Source organism: Carlito syrichta, unplaced genomic scaffold (genome assembly GCF_000164805.1).
Source record: "Carlito syrichta isolate Samal-C Ts95f unplaced genomic scaffold, Tarsius_syrichta-2.0.1 Scaffold302126, whole genome shotgun sequence".
NCBI lineage: Eukaryota > Metazoa > Chordata > Mammalia > Primates > Tarsiidae > Carlito > Carlito syrichta.
The window spans coordinates 919,541-935,911 of NW_007246222.1; the positions used below are offsets into that span (position 1 = coordinate 919,541).

At 41.4% G+C, this 16,371-nt stretch overlaps 1 protein-coding gene across 3 annotated transcripts in view; it reads left to right on the forward strand.

Moving 5' to 3' along the window:
- The window catches only part of CTNND2 (catenin delta 2), a 981,613-nt gene that overhangs the window by 726,283 nt on the left and 238,959 nt on the right, over positions 1-16,371 (forward strand). For all 3 annotated transcript variants that reach the window (XM_021711379.1, XM_021711381.1, XM_021711380.1), the window contains one exon: positions 3,089-3,302. In XM_021711379.1, the coding sequence (XP_021567054.1) occupies positions 3,089-3,302 (214 nt within the window). The remainder of the gene's footprint in view (positions 1-3,088; positions 3,303-16,371) is intronic.

Sequence of the window (16,371 nt, forward strand, 5' to 3'; positions counted from 1 at the left end):
TCAAATATAGCTAAAAATATACATATAAAAATACAAAGATAGTTGTATTTACTTATGATACTCTTTTTAAATATATAATGGATAGATTTCACTGTAAGAATAGATTTCTTCCCTCTTTGATGACTTTTGTCATTATTTAATGGCTTCATCATTATTCAAACACGAAACCCAACAAATCACACACGTGCAGATATACACACGCAGAGAAAATGACATTAATAGTTTAACCTTTTTGTTCAAGCAGAATATTTCTTCTAAAGTGTTACGGTAAAGTGGATATAATCCGGGTATATTTATGGGATACACGTAAATAGTGATACAAACTTTATCTGTTGTGGGTGGGTGTGAAGCAAGTCCTTGGTAAACCCATAGGGGGCAAAGTTGTTTCCTGCTACTTTTTTTCCACTCTTTAGTTGATCCCATAGTCCCTCATATTCCCTTCCCCGGGTGCTCTTGCCCGGCAGTCTGTGCTCACATAACCTGCTCAAGGACACTCAGGTCCCTCTGAGTCCTTCCTTCTTTCTTCCCTGATCCCAGTCTCACGGCAGGTATTTTACGACAAATACTACACTCATGGTTTCCAAATTAGGGACTTAAGGTCCAAGAATTAACCGAGGATTTCAGCATTTCCGCTATTATTTGTTGCTGAATGAAATTATTCCTGTAGGCATATTCTGAATTTTCAGTGGTCCACCCTGTATGAATGAGGTGTGCCCTCATTTAGTGTAGAAGCTGGTGAAGGAAGTGCCAGTGGACTGAACCCTCTGGATATATGTTTGGTTGTTCACAAAAGGATTTTCTTTTGTCTTTAAAGAGGGATATTACTCAATTTTGAAAAGTACTGTTTTAGCATATCTGAGAAACACCAGTGTAGCAAGTAATCCCATTCATTCAACAGATATTTAGTGAACATTTATTATGTGTCTGGTATTGCACTTGAGAGGGATAGTGATATGGATATATCAGTGAGCAAAACAAAGAGACCTGCCTTCCCAGAACATGCAGTTCTAATAGGAAAAGCAGAAAATGGTGATAAACATAGGCTGGATGCAGTGGTTCACGACTGTAATCCCAATGCTTTGGGAGATTGAAGTGGGAAGATTGCTTGAGCCCAGAAGTTCCAGACCAGCCTGGGCAGCATAGCAAGACTTTGTCTCTACAAAAAATCAAAAAATTAGCCTGGTGTGGTGGTGTGTACCTGTAGTCCCAGATACTCAGAAGACTGAGGCGGAAGGATCGCCTGAACCCAAGAGTTCAAAGCTGTAGTGAACCAGAATCATGCCACTGCACTCCAGCCTGGGTGACAGAGTGAGACCCAACTCAGAAATTTAAAAATAATAAACATAATAAATAAGTTAAAACTTGGCAGGTCCTATGAAGAATTCTATAACAGATGAAGGTAGACCAGAATGCAGGCTTGGGGACGGACTGCAGTTCCAATTGCAGTTTTAAACAATGTGATTAGAGTCACCTCTTAGAGAAGGCTGCACTTGACCTCCATCGAAAGAACTGGGGGATGTAGCTGTGTGTCCAGGCACATCTGTTGGCTGAATGAGTTTTCTGTAAGAATTAAATGAAGTCGAGAAGGTACCAATCCTGGCTAGGAATGGTGGCTCACACCTGTAATCCTAGCACTTTGGGAGGCCAAGGCAGGAGGATCGTTTGAGCCTGGGAGTTCAAGACCAGCCTGGGTAATATTGCAAGACCCCATCTGTGCATATAATAAAGAAAGAAAGAAAAAGGAAAAAAAATATTTCGAAGAAGATGCCAATCCTTCAACCCCTAAGGAATATTGAAGTTAAAAAAAAAGAAAGCAAAGGAGAAGGATATTACTGAATAAATAATGCCGTTTCCCCACTTAATTACAGAAGTATTCAGATTCAGCTGTCCTAATTCATCTCATGAAATAGCCCAGAGTTAACTAGCCACTTTGTTATGTTTCCAGTTTAAAGTTTAACATTGTTCACAAAAATCTAAGGGCAACAAGGAGAACATGCATATCTGGAAATACATTGCAAAAATGTTTTGTGCTTACTTATACAAAATTGCTATTTTTTGGACCAAAAAAACACTAAAATATAATGTGTTTTTGTTGTTGTTGCTATTAATACCTAAGTTAAGCATAACATGCCTTGGCCTCACATGTTCTGTCTCTCATGTAAGAAACGTTCTTTTTACCCAGGTCTTCTGAGATAAAATTCCTCTGTCAATTCTTCTGACTTTTCATTAGCTTCTGGGTCCTTCCAAATGATAGGGGCATTTCTCTATTAAGCATAATTTTAACATTTTGTACATCAATCCCTCAGTCCTTTACGACAGTGGTTAAATTTAATAAGTCTAAGGAAAGAGGATCATTTTAATGCCTTTTCCTCCTTTATCTGTTCATGCCATGAGTTTGTGGCATATTTTTATAGAAAGAACGTTGAAACACCCATTATGAAGTTAAAATCAACTTTCCAAAATTCTGTAGCTTGAAAAAAATTCATTTGATTTTTCTTCTTTTTTTGAGTTGGAGTCTCACTCTGTTGCCCTGGCTGGAATGCAGTGGCAAGCTCACAGTTACCCGCAGTCTCGACCTGCTAGGCTCAGACTATCCTTCTGCCTCAGACTCCCAAATAGCTGGAACCTCAGATGTGTGCCAGCATGCCCAGCTAATTTTTTTTATTTATTGTAGAGACAAGGTCTGGCTATGTTGTCCACGTTGGTCTCGAACACCTAAGCTCAGGCAATCCTCTCACCTCCGCCTCCCAAAGTGCTGGGATTCCAGGCGCGAGCCACTGCGCCCAGCTGTGTTTGAATTTTTTTTTTTTTTTATTGGAAGCAGGATTGATTGAGAGGACAGAAAAGCTCTCACAGTGGGAGGGATCCAAGGGGGTTGTCCTGTATTTGAATTTTTGTAGGTAGGAAATTAAAGCAAGTATAGGTGATAGAAATCTAAGGAGAACACTTTCTTGTTTTCTCTTCCCTTTGTATGCGTTAATTCAGTTCAGTGCATCTCATGGAAGCAGATACTTTATATAAACGCCAAGTTTTGATGTAGGCAGTGAAGCCTTCCACCCTAAGTTAAATGTGTCCTTTACTCTTTCAGATAAGGAGACAAGGAGGCATACAGCTCCTGGTGGACCTACTAGACCATCGGATGACAGAAGTCCACCGTAGTGCCTGTGGAGCCCTGAGAAATTTGGTGTATGGGAAAGCCAATGATGATAACAAAATTGCCCTGAAAAACTGCGGTGGCATCCCTGCGCTGGTGAGGTTACTCCGCAAGACCACCGACCTGGAGATCCGGGAGCTGGTCACAGGTTAGAATCCTTATTAACTTCTTATGTTTTATCTCAAGATAAATTTTCCATTATCCAGCACGATCCCAAAGGTGCAAACCACATATTATGGTCTGGGTCCTCTCAGTGTGCTAGTAACATAGGCCATCTCAGTATGCGTTTTTGAATAAAGTGAATTACATGGTATCAGGTGTAACACATGTGGATTGATCAGAGTAAGTAATCCAATAAGTGTAACCCTCACTCAAGACTGAACATAGGTCAGTCTTTGTCAGTTATTTAGAAGTAGTTGAACACAGCTGGGCAACTTGGCTCACGCCTGTCATCCCAGCACTTTGGGAGGCGGAGGCAAAAAGATTGCCTGAATCCACGGGTTCCAGACCAGCCTGGGCAACTTGGCAAGACCTCATCTCTACAATAAATCAAAAAATTAGCCAGGCATGGTGGCGCATGTCTGTGGTTCCAGCTACTTGGAAGGCTGAGGTGGAAGGATTGCCTGAGCCCAGCAGGTCGAGGCTACAGTGGCTGTGAGCATGCCTCTGCATTCCAGCCTGGGAGACAGAATGAGACTCAACTCAAAAAGAAAAAAGTAGTTGAGCATCTTACAATACCCATGGGCTGTCATTAGAATAACATTAGTAATAATTGACTAAAGGATAAAGCATGTGAGTTATTGGTAATAAGGCGTATATTCTGGTTTATAGGGTGGGTAACAACAGAGAGCTTATCGTACTTGGCAGTTAATTTCTTAAATGAAGTATTTATGACCACTAAAGGTCCCAAGGTTATATCATTATATATTAAGGATTTTTTGGAAGGTAAACATGAGGGAAAGTCTTTCCATGGTCACAGGACTTCGGGGTTTTGTAAAATGGATATATAATTATAGTACCCACCTATAGAGTTATGGGGGTTTGATGAATGAGACCATGTAAAACATTTGGCCCATCCCTTTCTTGGAATATATGTGGACACAGTAAACTTTCACCATTAGCTATTATTCATCACATTTTTTTTTTTTTGAGTTGGAATCTCACTCTGTCGCCCAGGCTGGAGTGCAATGGCATGCTCATGGCCACCACAGCCTTGACTTGCGAGGCTCAGGTGATCCTTTCGCCTCAGCCTTCCAAGTAGCTGGAACCACAGACATGTGCCACCACACCTGGCTAATTTTTTGATCTATTGTGGAGATGAGGTCTTGTCAAGTTGCCCAGGCTGGTCTTCAACCCCTGAGCTCAGACAATCCCTTACCTTTGCCTCCCAAAGTGCTGGGATTACAGGCTTGAACCAGTATACCCAGCTACCCCTCACTTTTTAAATGTACAGTTTTACTTGGAGTGCTAATGGCACATGTGGCCTCAATATGGGATTTCAGATTTTTATAATGCTTACTCTTTTTGATTATGTTCACTGGTGTTCTAGGTGATACTCAATTTTTGGTTCGTTAGACTACTCCTATAAGCAATTACTTGGCAAACAGGTTGCAAAGTTGACTCTCCAAAAAGATCTTTTAATGATCCACGATTCCACTGAGCTGTCTTTAAAATTTTGTTTTAGCTATACTGATGAAGTATATGCAGATGTGTTTTTAAGAAAAGAGTCATAAATCTTTTTTCAGTCCTGGGTCAAGACTCTCAACTTCAGTATATTTTCTTAAATTTGCACCTTTTAAAACTCTTAACTAAATTAGAACTAGACCCAAATTGTTTCTTTCCTTCCTTCCTTCCTTTCTTCCTCCCTCCCTCCCTTCTTCCTTCCTTCCTGCTTTCTTATCTTTCTGTAAATGGAGAATTGCCTTTGTGGAAAAAAGTAGTTGTTAAGGATTACCATATTATTAAAGTAATGTTTCACACTAAAATTATGAGCCAGGTAAGGTAAAATTATTATTGTCTACGTATGATGTCTTGCATAGTTTTGAGGTGAGTTATGTACTAAGAATATTCCCTGCCATTTTGACTGTGAACATCGTCTTTATTTTTATGGGTTATATTTAAGTTTGGAAATATCTGCAAAGAGTGACTCAGTACATGTGACAGAAACATGATGTCTCTGTGTAGTAAAACCCTGCCACTGGATGCATGAAGCCACCAGAGCCAAAGGCCCACAGAGCACCTTCTGTGTATACCGTATGTATGTATTTCATGACTTGAAAAGAATTAGATTTTTAAATCTGAATTTGCTCCAACACAAAACCCATTTATAGAAGTATACCCTCTATGGTGACCTCTCTTATTGCAAAAGACAGTCATATGCAAAAGACTGAGAGGATTGATGACTTAGAACAGAAAGGAAACCCAATATGCCTGTCAGGTGACATGACTGGCAACCACGTGCCCTGAGCTGCTGCTCTTTGAAGCTGCTGTAAAGGAGCTGACTGCCTGCAAACCCATGGCCTTCAGCACTGCTTCCAATATTTCCCAGATGTCACCCATTCTATATGCCTGGACAACATCAGAAATCCCCATGTGAGCCCCATTTGCAAACATCAAAGGCAAGTGACCTCTTATTTCTCTTCCTGGTAAAACTTGGGCTGTAGGAAGCATGCAAGAATTTGATATACAGAGACTACACCTTTTATTTTGCTTCTTTTGAGAAGAATGAAGTTTGTACCCACTGTCTCATCATGACCCATTGTGTTTTCATCAGCATATGCTGGTCAAGGCTTTCCCCACGTCTCCTTCTAGAAGAAGTGCTGTCTTCTGTGGGGACAGCCAAATCAATTAAGGGGGACGGTGGTTGCTACCTCAGTAGATGATTTCTGCCTTTCCAGAGGCAGGCTCATATTGTACTTGGAGGAACTTCAGGCATGAGTTTCACCTTTCTCAAAGAAAAACATATCAAAGCAATTTGACCAGCTGAAGTTCATGGCTTCTGGAGTTACCCCATGGACACTGTTGTCAAACAGCAAGCCCTTTGGCCAAGATTCCCCTCTAGGAAAGGAATTGGAAGAGAATATCTGGGAGAACATTTCAGTGTGGCAGGAATTGCTGCTGTGAGCCAGTATGGTGACAGAGCCTTCTACGTTTCCTCACTAGCCGGGATCTAAGGGTGCCTGGAATCCCCCGGGATTCAGCTGATGCTGCAAAGACATTGCGTCAATCCTGCAAATATAGCCAACGCTGAGTCCCCTGCCTGAAGCAAAAGTAAAATGAGACAAAAGGAACTCGATTCTGAAAGCCTTAGAGCGGCATCTTTAGCACCAGCCTGTGGTCCTTGGCCAGAGTGGACTATGGAAGCTTGGGTTCTGTTACCTCCTGCAGAGCTCCAGAAATCCAGTATGGTAGTACAGAGAACCTGCTTTAACCTCAAGGTCATCAAATCCTCCATTTCCCTGATCTTTTTTCTTTTTCTCTACTCTTCCTTCTCTGAGACTCCTGTTTCTTCCCAAGTCTGATAGACTCTTTAGAATGGTGAGCCTTTCCATGTGAACCTGAGCACTTCATCCATTCCCTAGTCATTTCTCAAATACCTTTGAATTTCTACAGCTGTCAGGTGCTCGACGAAGGCTTGTGTGCCCTTGATTGACCACACAGCCCCGCTGCCTTGATGCTGACACCAGTGCCCATTGCCATGGTTGGGACTTGCTCCGAATAGTCCACACACATGCAGTACTGGCTGCTAAATATTTAAAGAGACGTCCCCGACAAACGTGTGCACATTTTAGAAACTTAGGCAATGAGCCGCAAGGGAGTGGATGCTTGGGGGGGTGCAGTGTGCGAGGAAAAAAATGCTGGCTTCACATCTGTTGGCACAAGGAGCCGCCGTAAATCCGTTTTGGAATTAGGTTAGATATCCATGCATGAATTAAATAAAACAGTGATTTAAGTGTAACAACTATGCCTTTTACTTCCTTTGCAATTCTCCAGCAGACCTAATACGGAGCTCAGCAAGGAATAACAACTCAGTACATTACAGGAGCCCCACAAGTACAGGGGAGTTTTTTCTGGTGCATTCTCTTTTCTGCTTATTATCTCATGCATAAGAACAAATGTCTGTTGAATAAAAAATTACAGGAGGGTGGAGGGAGAGGTCCCTCTTTGAATTTCTCCTCAAATATCTATGAACTGGGATGTGTTATAAACAAATATTCAAAAGAACGGTTTTAGTGATTTAAAAATAAAGCATGGTTTATAAACCAAGTTTTAAATTAGACCTTGCTATGTATCCAGAAGAACCCTACAATGACCAGAGTGCCAAATTATAAATAATAGAAGACTAAAAGAAAGAAATGATCTTGCAAAGCTTTAAATTATTTATTGAGTATTACTGGGCCAACTGTTTAAACCATAACAAAATGTTAAAAGTGAGATATTTACATACATTTACATTCAGCACATAAACATGTGTGCTGAAAAAAACCAGCTGCCTATTTCCACTGCAATATCCGTTCATGGCAGAAGATACTTTGCTGCCTGTTAGGCCTTACAATAAATAATTTTCTTCCTATGCAATAATTACTGTGAGATGATAATCAGAATTTTATTTAAACCCAGTTGAAGCTATTCTGCACTAGCCATTACTTGAAATATTCTTAAGCGAATAAACTTTGATTAGAAATGCGGCATGTCCTTTGGGCTTGACTAATATAATCTTTCTTTCTCTAAATATGGAAATAATCGACCTAAATTTTGAAATGCCCAACTAAAGATTTCAAAGTGCTTTACAAATCATAATAAAACTGTTTTTATTAAACCATAAAACGTAATAAACAAGTTTTATTTTGGCTGAAAGCAAGTGTCCCTGAGAGCTCTGCTGTTCTAGGAATGGAGTGTGTTCCTCCGTCCTGTTCTTTGCAGACCCAGATGGTTTTTCCTTTCAAGTAAAGAGACAGGCCACGAATTCAACCTTGCCGGTGATTTCAGTCATCACTAGTTCTCTCCTTTCTCCATAGACCTTCCTTCCAGAATCCTCTGTCTTCAAGACAGATTTGGATGTTCTCTCCAGATCTGCTGCACAGCAGTCATGAACTAGAACGCCTGTCTCTGATAATCTACCGTCTCCCTCTCAGTTCAAGGACATACGTTCCTAAAGAGGGATGATTAGGCGATGAAATTCTGAAAAAAAAAAAATCAATCTTTCACCTTCACACATGATTGTATCAGATGTAGAATTTCGGATAGAAAGTCCCTTTCATCAAGAATATTTTCTATAGTTTTATTTTATCCTTGATATTATGCAATTCTCTGATAATAATGTAGATGTATGCCCTTTTAAAAAATGTATTGGTATTGGAAAATTTTAGTTTCAAGAGTAATGGCCTTCTTTAGTTTCAGAAAAGTATCTTTTTCTTAAAAACAAAAAAGCCTTTGCCTCTATTTTCTCTGTTCTCTCTTTCTGGAATTAGTCAAATTTTGAACTTCTTGGAGTATTCCTCTCATGTAATTTGGAACTCATTACTTTGTTTCATCTATTCTGAAAGATTTCTTCACTACCTAACGTTTAGTTTCTCCAACCTATCTGGCTTTTTTTTTTGCAGAGGGATATCATCCAAAAAATTTTTAAAAATAACTTCTGTGGTTTTTATAGCCCTAATTTTTTGTTTTATAAGTGTGGACTATTCTTGAATTTCTCTAAATATATTATTTATTACTTAGAGTTAAGGGCTTTTTTCCTCTTGTGTGAATTATCTCAACTTTTTCTGTTGTCAGTTTTTCTTTTTTTATGGTAGCCTTTCTCATTGATTTTGCAGGCTTACTTTAGGTGTGTGATGGGATTCATTTTTCTGTTTATTTTTAAGACAGGAGGAATATAGAGTTTGTCTGAGCTCTGTGCACACTGGCAAACTTGCTAATCTCACAGCTTCACTCCAGGGCAAGCAGGTAAGAGTGAGCTGTTGCATGGGGAATCCTCTAAGTATCTTCATGAGGTGGGCTTTTCTCTAAGGCTTGGATGTCCATGTCAGCTTTTTAATTCTCCCCGATACAGTCAATCCCTTTGGAGATTCTTCTGAGTTGTTTGTCTTATTTATGTGTCTGACCCGTAGGGAGAGGGCAGTATTTTCCTGAATGCTGGGTATTCTTGGTGGTTGTGGAGAATGAGAACTTTGTGACTTTTCTTTCGATCAATCACCCTTTTATAGCTTCTTATTTCTACACCGCACATACCTGCTCTCTCTGAGGATGAATCTTTCCTAGGATTCAACCAAGAATACCAGTCTCCTCATTGAGATAGAGTCCCCTCTGTGTGTATCCTGGGCTGGACTGGCCTCCCCATCAGCTCCACCTGCCAACTCACCTCCGTCTGTTTTGCATCTTGCAGAAATGTGAAATTTCTTGTCCGCTGAATTACTCTTCCATTCTCTTCTTTATTCCATGACATCCCTAATAAGCAACATCTTCTGCCCCGCATGAGTTCTGAATGGTTTGATAGGTAAAACAAAGTGTCCAATATGGCTAAACCCAACCTCTGTTGCTGACAGAAGCCAGGTTTGCTTCTGTCTTCCAAGTGAGCTTGCTCATTCAAGAGAAGTTTTGAGCATAACATTCATTACACACGCTTTGGAGAAGGAGGCATTGGAACAGAGGAGAGGTATTTCTCCCACTAGCATCCCCCACCCTGTTCTCTCTTAGCCTCTTGGTTGGGATCACCCAGAGGCATAACCTCCCTCCCCAAAGCAGGAGCTAAGCACTTTGTCAAGAGAGTTTTTCTTCCATCTTGATGGCACTTTTTGGGCATCATCTGGAATTCCTGCTGAGCTGTGTATATATTACACCAAGAGGCCCTGAAATGAGTCAGAGCAGCAGATTATTTAAATCAAATCTGGGGTCACTATGTTCCTAAGATTTAAAATTAAATCTCAGCTTTATTTCTTATTCCAAACAATGTCCAGCTATGTTGTCCAACATAGCAAATCAGAGGTTCTGTGGGAAGATTAAACAACATCACAGAGATAAAAATGAATAGAGACATTCCAATAATGAAATGCCAGCAATGTAGAGATGCTTTGAATTTTAATATAAGTCCCACCAAATATCAAATTCCCAAGGAGAAATTAAAAATCAAAGTTTAAATCCACTTTCATGTTGAAGTCCAAAGACATTAAAGTTCAAAGGAATTAAAGTTGAAAAATCAATACCTCTTGCCGTTGTATGTTAAAGTTCAAAGTCCTTCATTCCTACACTAACCAAAATGTAAAAATCATCCTCCCCAATTTTTTTACTCTGCACAGACAGAGGGGTTCTTGTGCCTCTGTAGGGTCTGGACCCTTCTGCAGCCAAGTCCTGGGCTGCCTCACACTGGAATTGGCGACCTTAGCAGATGCATGATTTCATTGTAACTCACTCATCTCACTGTTCAAGGGCGTAAATGCTCATCCCTTGCCCATCAGTTTTAGATGACAAGCCATTGCAATCCCTAAGAGAAGTTATCCCAGACAGCGGTATGTACCCAGAAGCCAGCCCTCGCCAGAGCTGTGGCAGAGATTTAGTGACGCCTATACTGGTTACTTTTGCTGCTGGAACAACTCACCACCAATTTAGCAGCTTAAAGCCATGCAAATGTGATCTCTTACAGTTGTGGAGGCTAGAGGTCTGGTACAGATATCACCTTGCTAAATTCAAAGTGCTAGCAGGACTGTGTTCCTTTCTGGAAACTGTAGGGGACAATCTGTTTCCATGCCTTTTTCAGCTTCTAGAAGCTGCCCACATCCTTTGGCTTGTGACCCCATTCCACTGTGTTCAAAGCCAGCAATATTGCATCTCTAATGATTCTTCCATTGTCACGTTTCTCTCTGATCACTGCTGGGAATTATTCTTTCCTTTTAAGGACCAGTGTGATTAGATTAGGTCCATCTGGTTAATCCAGTATAATCTTCTTGATAATCTCCCCGTCTCAGATTCCTCACCTTAATCACATCTGCAAAGCCCTTTTGCCATGTACAGTAACCTATTCATGAGTCCTGGGGACTAGGATGTGGATGTCTTTGGAGGACCATTATTTGACAGATATCATTGTCTGAGGGAAGATAAGCACATCAAGACTTCTTGGACTTAGTCAGGGGTTGGCAGTCTGGAGGTTTCATAATCTGTGAACTGAATCTGAATCAGAAAAAAGAAGTCGAGGCAAAGGTTAATTTGGGCATTATGCATTTTCCATGTGAAGGGAGCTCCATCCATACTTATCGTCTCTTCTTTTGGAAAGTGGAAAGGTACACATTGCTGGCAACTTGCAACATTTAGGTACTGGCAGTGGAGGCATCCCCCATCGCCAGGGGCATCAGGGTTTGACCATGGAGGCAGAAGCACCATTGGCAACATGGAATAGAGGATTTATTATCTGGACTAGACCTGACACTGTGGTGGGAGCTGGTGAAGATGTCTGTGGAAGGCTTTGCCGCTGTGTCTGGTGATGGGTCTGGATTTGACATGGGCTCAGCACAGCAATGAGGAGTGGCCGGACATGAAGCAGGGGAAGCCAGGACCAGCTGGCACTCATGGGGATGATTGGCACCCCTCTGCTGCCTGTCGTTGGTTGTATATCGGCCACATGAGCAACAGGCAAAACTGACACCTTTGCCCCAGAGCTACATCTGATCCTTTCTACCCTGGACCAAGGGAAATGAAAGAGGCAACGTGGTGGGTACTGGCAGAGACACCAGTGGGACATACATACCTGTTGCACCCTCAGCCCACGAACCTCGGACTCACCCCTGAGGTTTCACTTGTGCCGCCATATTTCCTGCACATTTCTCCATGGACAGCCTCAAGCTAGAGCCAAGCAGAGAAGGAAGTTCTGGGAAGAATTGTTCCAGCTCAGGCAGGGTGACACAGTAGAGACATACACACTGGGCACACTGGATCTTCTATGAGATGACTCCTTTTCCATCCCGTATATCTGGAAACCTTTGATTTAGACTTTCCTCTTTGTGCCTCAGGTGTCTTGGTCCAGCACTGCATGGACGGTGTGCTCTGTCTAGTGACAAACCTTCCACCATCCTGTCATGTGATAACAGGCATTCCTCAATCCTGTGCTGAACAGCCATCTCTGCTTTTTACTACAGAACTGATCCGCCCTCCTATGCCTAGAAAGGCTGTCAAATCACCTTCCACAGACTCCTGAATTGAAGCTGTTTTTGACATTGCTGGAACTTTTTGTTCTTACAAGCTAGATCTCTGCTCGTCTTTGCTTGTTTCTGTTCCAGGCCCTGAGAACCACATCTTTCTAGAACTTCCTGGTACTACTGGGATGGGACATCGTTCTGTGATTCATTTTCCTCTGCTAGCCCCCTGTAGGGCTCAGGAAGGCTCAGTAGGGTTTCTAACTGTTGAACTTGCAGTTTACATTGGATGCTTTCCTTTTAGCATGTGTAGGGATAGCAACGCTTGCTGAATTGAGTCCTGCCTTTTACTTTTCCTTTGTTCTTGATCCCCAAAGCATTGCCTTAGAGCAGGGGTGTCCAGCCTTTTGGTTTTCTGGGCTGTGTTGAGTAAACTTTTGTCTTTCCTAGGCCACATTGAGTAAAGAGGAATTGTCTTGAGCCACATATAAATTATATAATGTAGTCAGTGTATATACATAATAAGACTTCTTTTTTCATATTTTTATTATAAAGTTTAGAACAATGAGAACAATATAAAACGAGTGGGAAATGTGACTTGCTTTTGTATCACTAATCTATCAATGTCTGGTTCAATGGAAGTGGTCGCAATTCTTAGTGAGTTCTCAAGGTGCTCATCAGAAATGTTTGCTCAAATTTTGCTCTTCATGTGGTTTGTCATTGAAAACAGTTTCTCACAAATATATGTGCTGCCAAAAAGCAATGTCATGAATAAAGCATGAATGTGAACTTCAAAAAAGAACTACATGGGGTCATGAAGAAAAATGTTAAAGAAAACATGACATTAAAAGATTTTGTGGGGCCATATTACTAGCTGTCCTGGGTCACTTGCTGCTGATGGATGGTGGGTTGGACACACCTAGAACAGGGGTTGGCAAGCTTTTTCAGTTAAAGGACAGATAAGAAATATGTTAGCTTACAGGCCCTAGGATCTCTGCTATAACTACTCACCTCTACCTATATTGGGTAAAAGTGCCATAGACAATACACAAACAAATAAGTGTGGCTACGTATCAGTAAAACTTTATTTACAAAAGCAGGCAGCTGGCCCTCAGTCCATAGACAATAAAGCTCTGTATTGCATGCTATCTTTCACAACCACAACCAAAGTTCTGACAAAATAAAGAGAGAAGCCACATTGTCAACTCATTACTGGGTCAGGTTGAGGCTGGACTGGAGGCTCATACAGAACCCTAGATATAGGTAGACTTATCTACTTTGGAACAGGTGACAGTTGGGTCAGGGCAGCCCCTCTCCTTCCTTCCAGTCACCAGGGCCCATCTTATGAGGATGAGGGGAACTAGAGTTCCCTGTGGCCACTCATTCCTAGGAGAAAGAAGGGTAGAGCTGTGCCAAGCCCTACATGCCACTGATTCCTTGGGTGAGTTTCTCCACTTTCCAGGGGAAAGAGTGGGTGAAGGTGGGGAGAGTCCTGTGTTACACTAGTTGTGTTCCATTCATAGAAAGGAAACATCAGGCCCGGGGGAAGAATCCTTCCCCATTCACACATTGCTATTAATTCCCATGGACCACTGAGGGGGAGAGAAGATAAGTGTTTGTGTTTGGTCTGCCTCTTGACTGCAAGTCATCTCCTAACCAACCTTGTATCTCACACATTCATTGAAGAGACATTCATTACTGGTTACACCCCATTATTTTGATCATTTTAGGATTATCTCTCTGCAGAGGCAAGTCTAGTTTTAAGTGCAAGCAAAGGGCAAAAACTTAGAACCCTCAGCACTATTCTGATTCCTAATTTCCTCCCCAGTCAGGCTGAGTCTAATGAAACTAGGAAATCCACACCATTAACTTCCAGCACCACTCCCATCCACCCTCAGTTCTAGAGATAGAAGCAGCTCTGTAGCGATAGGTCAAATTCATTCACTCATTAAGCCAATTATTGTTGAGGGCCTACTACCATTGACCCTTGAACAGTGCAAAGGTTAAGGGTGTTGACCTTCCCCCCACAGTAAAAGATTAGCATATAACTTGACTGCATCAGAACATAACTACTAATAGCTTTACTCTTACTGGAAGCCTTACTGATAACATAACCAGTCAATGAGCACACATTTTGTATATGTAGTATGTACTGTAATCTTATAATACTGTAACCTAGATAAAAGTAAATGCTTTTAAGAAAATCATAAGGAAGAGAAAATATACTTAATATTTATGAAGTAGAAGTGGATCACTACGGTTTCATCTTTATCAACTTCACATTGAGTAAACTGAAAAGGAGACCAAGGGTGGTCTTGCCATCTCGGGGATGGCAGAAGTGAAAACATCTGTGTTATAAATGGATCTGCATGTATTGTTCAAGGTCAGCTGTATACGGAAATGAGGTTTATGCACTTGGGAAACAAGAAGTGAAGACCTAGGATCCTTCTAGCAATACACTAGCCTTTCTGAGGGAATAGCTTTCATCTTAATGGCCAAGATCACGGTGCCTGTTTTGCAGGGAGCCAGATAGAAGAAGGGAGAAAAAAGGAGAGCCGATGAGGGGAGTCTTGGAATTTTAGTGGATTCATTTGTAACAGAGTGACCTAAGTCAATCTTATGATGACCAGGGGAGCCAGAATGGCTCACTCATTCCCAGGAGAAAGAAGGGTAGAGCTGAGCCAAGCCCTGCATGCCCACTGATGCCTTGGGCAAAATTCCATAATTCATTCACAGAACTGTTATGGCATGTTTTAAGCTTAAAACACAGAGACCTGTCCTCTAGGAGCTTGTTTTGTGGTAGACAAGACAGGCAATAAACTGAGACAGATACATCTATAGCTTCAGGGCGTGGCAGGCTAAGGAGATTAGAAGGGGATGGAGGCTTATTACTTAGAAAGAAACTCAGCTTGAAGAAACAGAAAGCCCCAAATCATGATGTGTTAAACCAGATGGAAGTTTCTGGCTCTGAGACATGAAGTCTAGAGGTAAGTACTCTAGGGTGATAATGCAGCTCTAAGCCATAGAGTCTTCAGAAGCTCTTCCAGCCATATGGCTTCTTCCAGTCAGGGTCCAACCTTCCCTGTGGGATAGCTCTCTTATTAATGAGCATGATCGTACCACAGATGTTTCAGTGAGCAAGACATTTCCATATAAAGTCCTTTTAAGGGAGTTGTGATTTACCATTCTACGGCAAGATTAGACTGTTGGCATTTATGCCTGGGTGAGTCAAACTTATATTCCTTCTTTATTTACTCTGCCACAGGGTGGGACATGGCAGATGAGCCACTATGTCACATTTCTTCTCTGTGTTTTACATCATTATTGCTCCCCAATCACCTAACCTGAGAATCAAGATGTTCTCTGCATTTATTGCACACCAAAAGGAGATAAACAAACATTTCTGAACACCTACACTTAGCAGTCACTGTGCTGGGTGCCTTCCTGTCTGCTGATGCCTCGGATACTCCTGACAGTCCCATGAGGTCAGATGTAAGGTCAAGGTCAGAGTTGGCTTGTGGTACTTTGTTTCCAAAGCCATTCTGCTTTAAACCAGTGATTTCCCAAGTTCCCCAATCGTAAGAGTTCTTTGGGACACTTGATGAAAAAAAATACAAATTTTGGGGCCCGATATTTTTATGGTAATAGCCTGGAAATCCATACATAACAAAATCCTCTGGTGGCTCTTATGATCATACATGTCTTAGAAGCACCACTTTCTGCTTTCACAAGGCCAACAGTTATAGCAGGCAACAGAGCGATAGGCAGTTAGGCAACAAGAATGTGTTTTGAGAGATGCCAAAATAATTTGTTGCTAATAATCATTAAATTTTCAAATGAAAATGTGTCCCATTTATTATTTTTGCAAATTAGAATGAATCTGAGGTTACCTCATATTCCAATGTGCTGTTAGAGTGAGAAAAGAAAGTGGTGTGGCTTTTTTTTTTTCTATCAATATTTTTTATTATGATATTGTGGGGTACAGTTAAGGTTTAGCTATACAAATATGCTTCGTTCAGGCACCCTTGTTGATAGGAGGTGTCTCCCTGTCCCCAGACAGATATTTACTACCGTTAATCCCATCTCCCTTCCCCT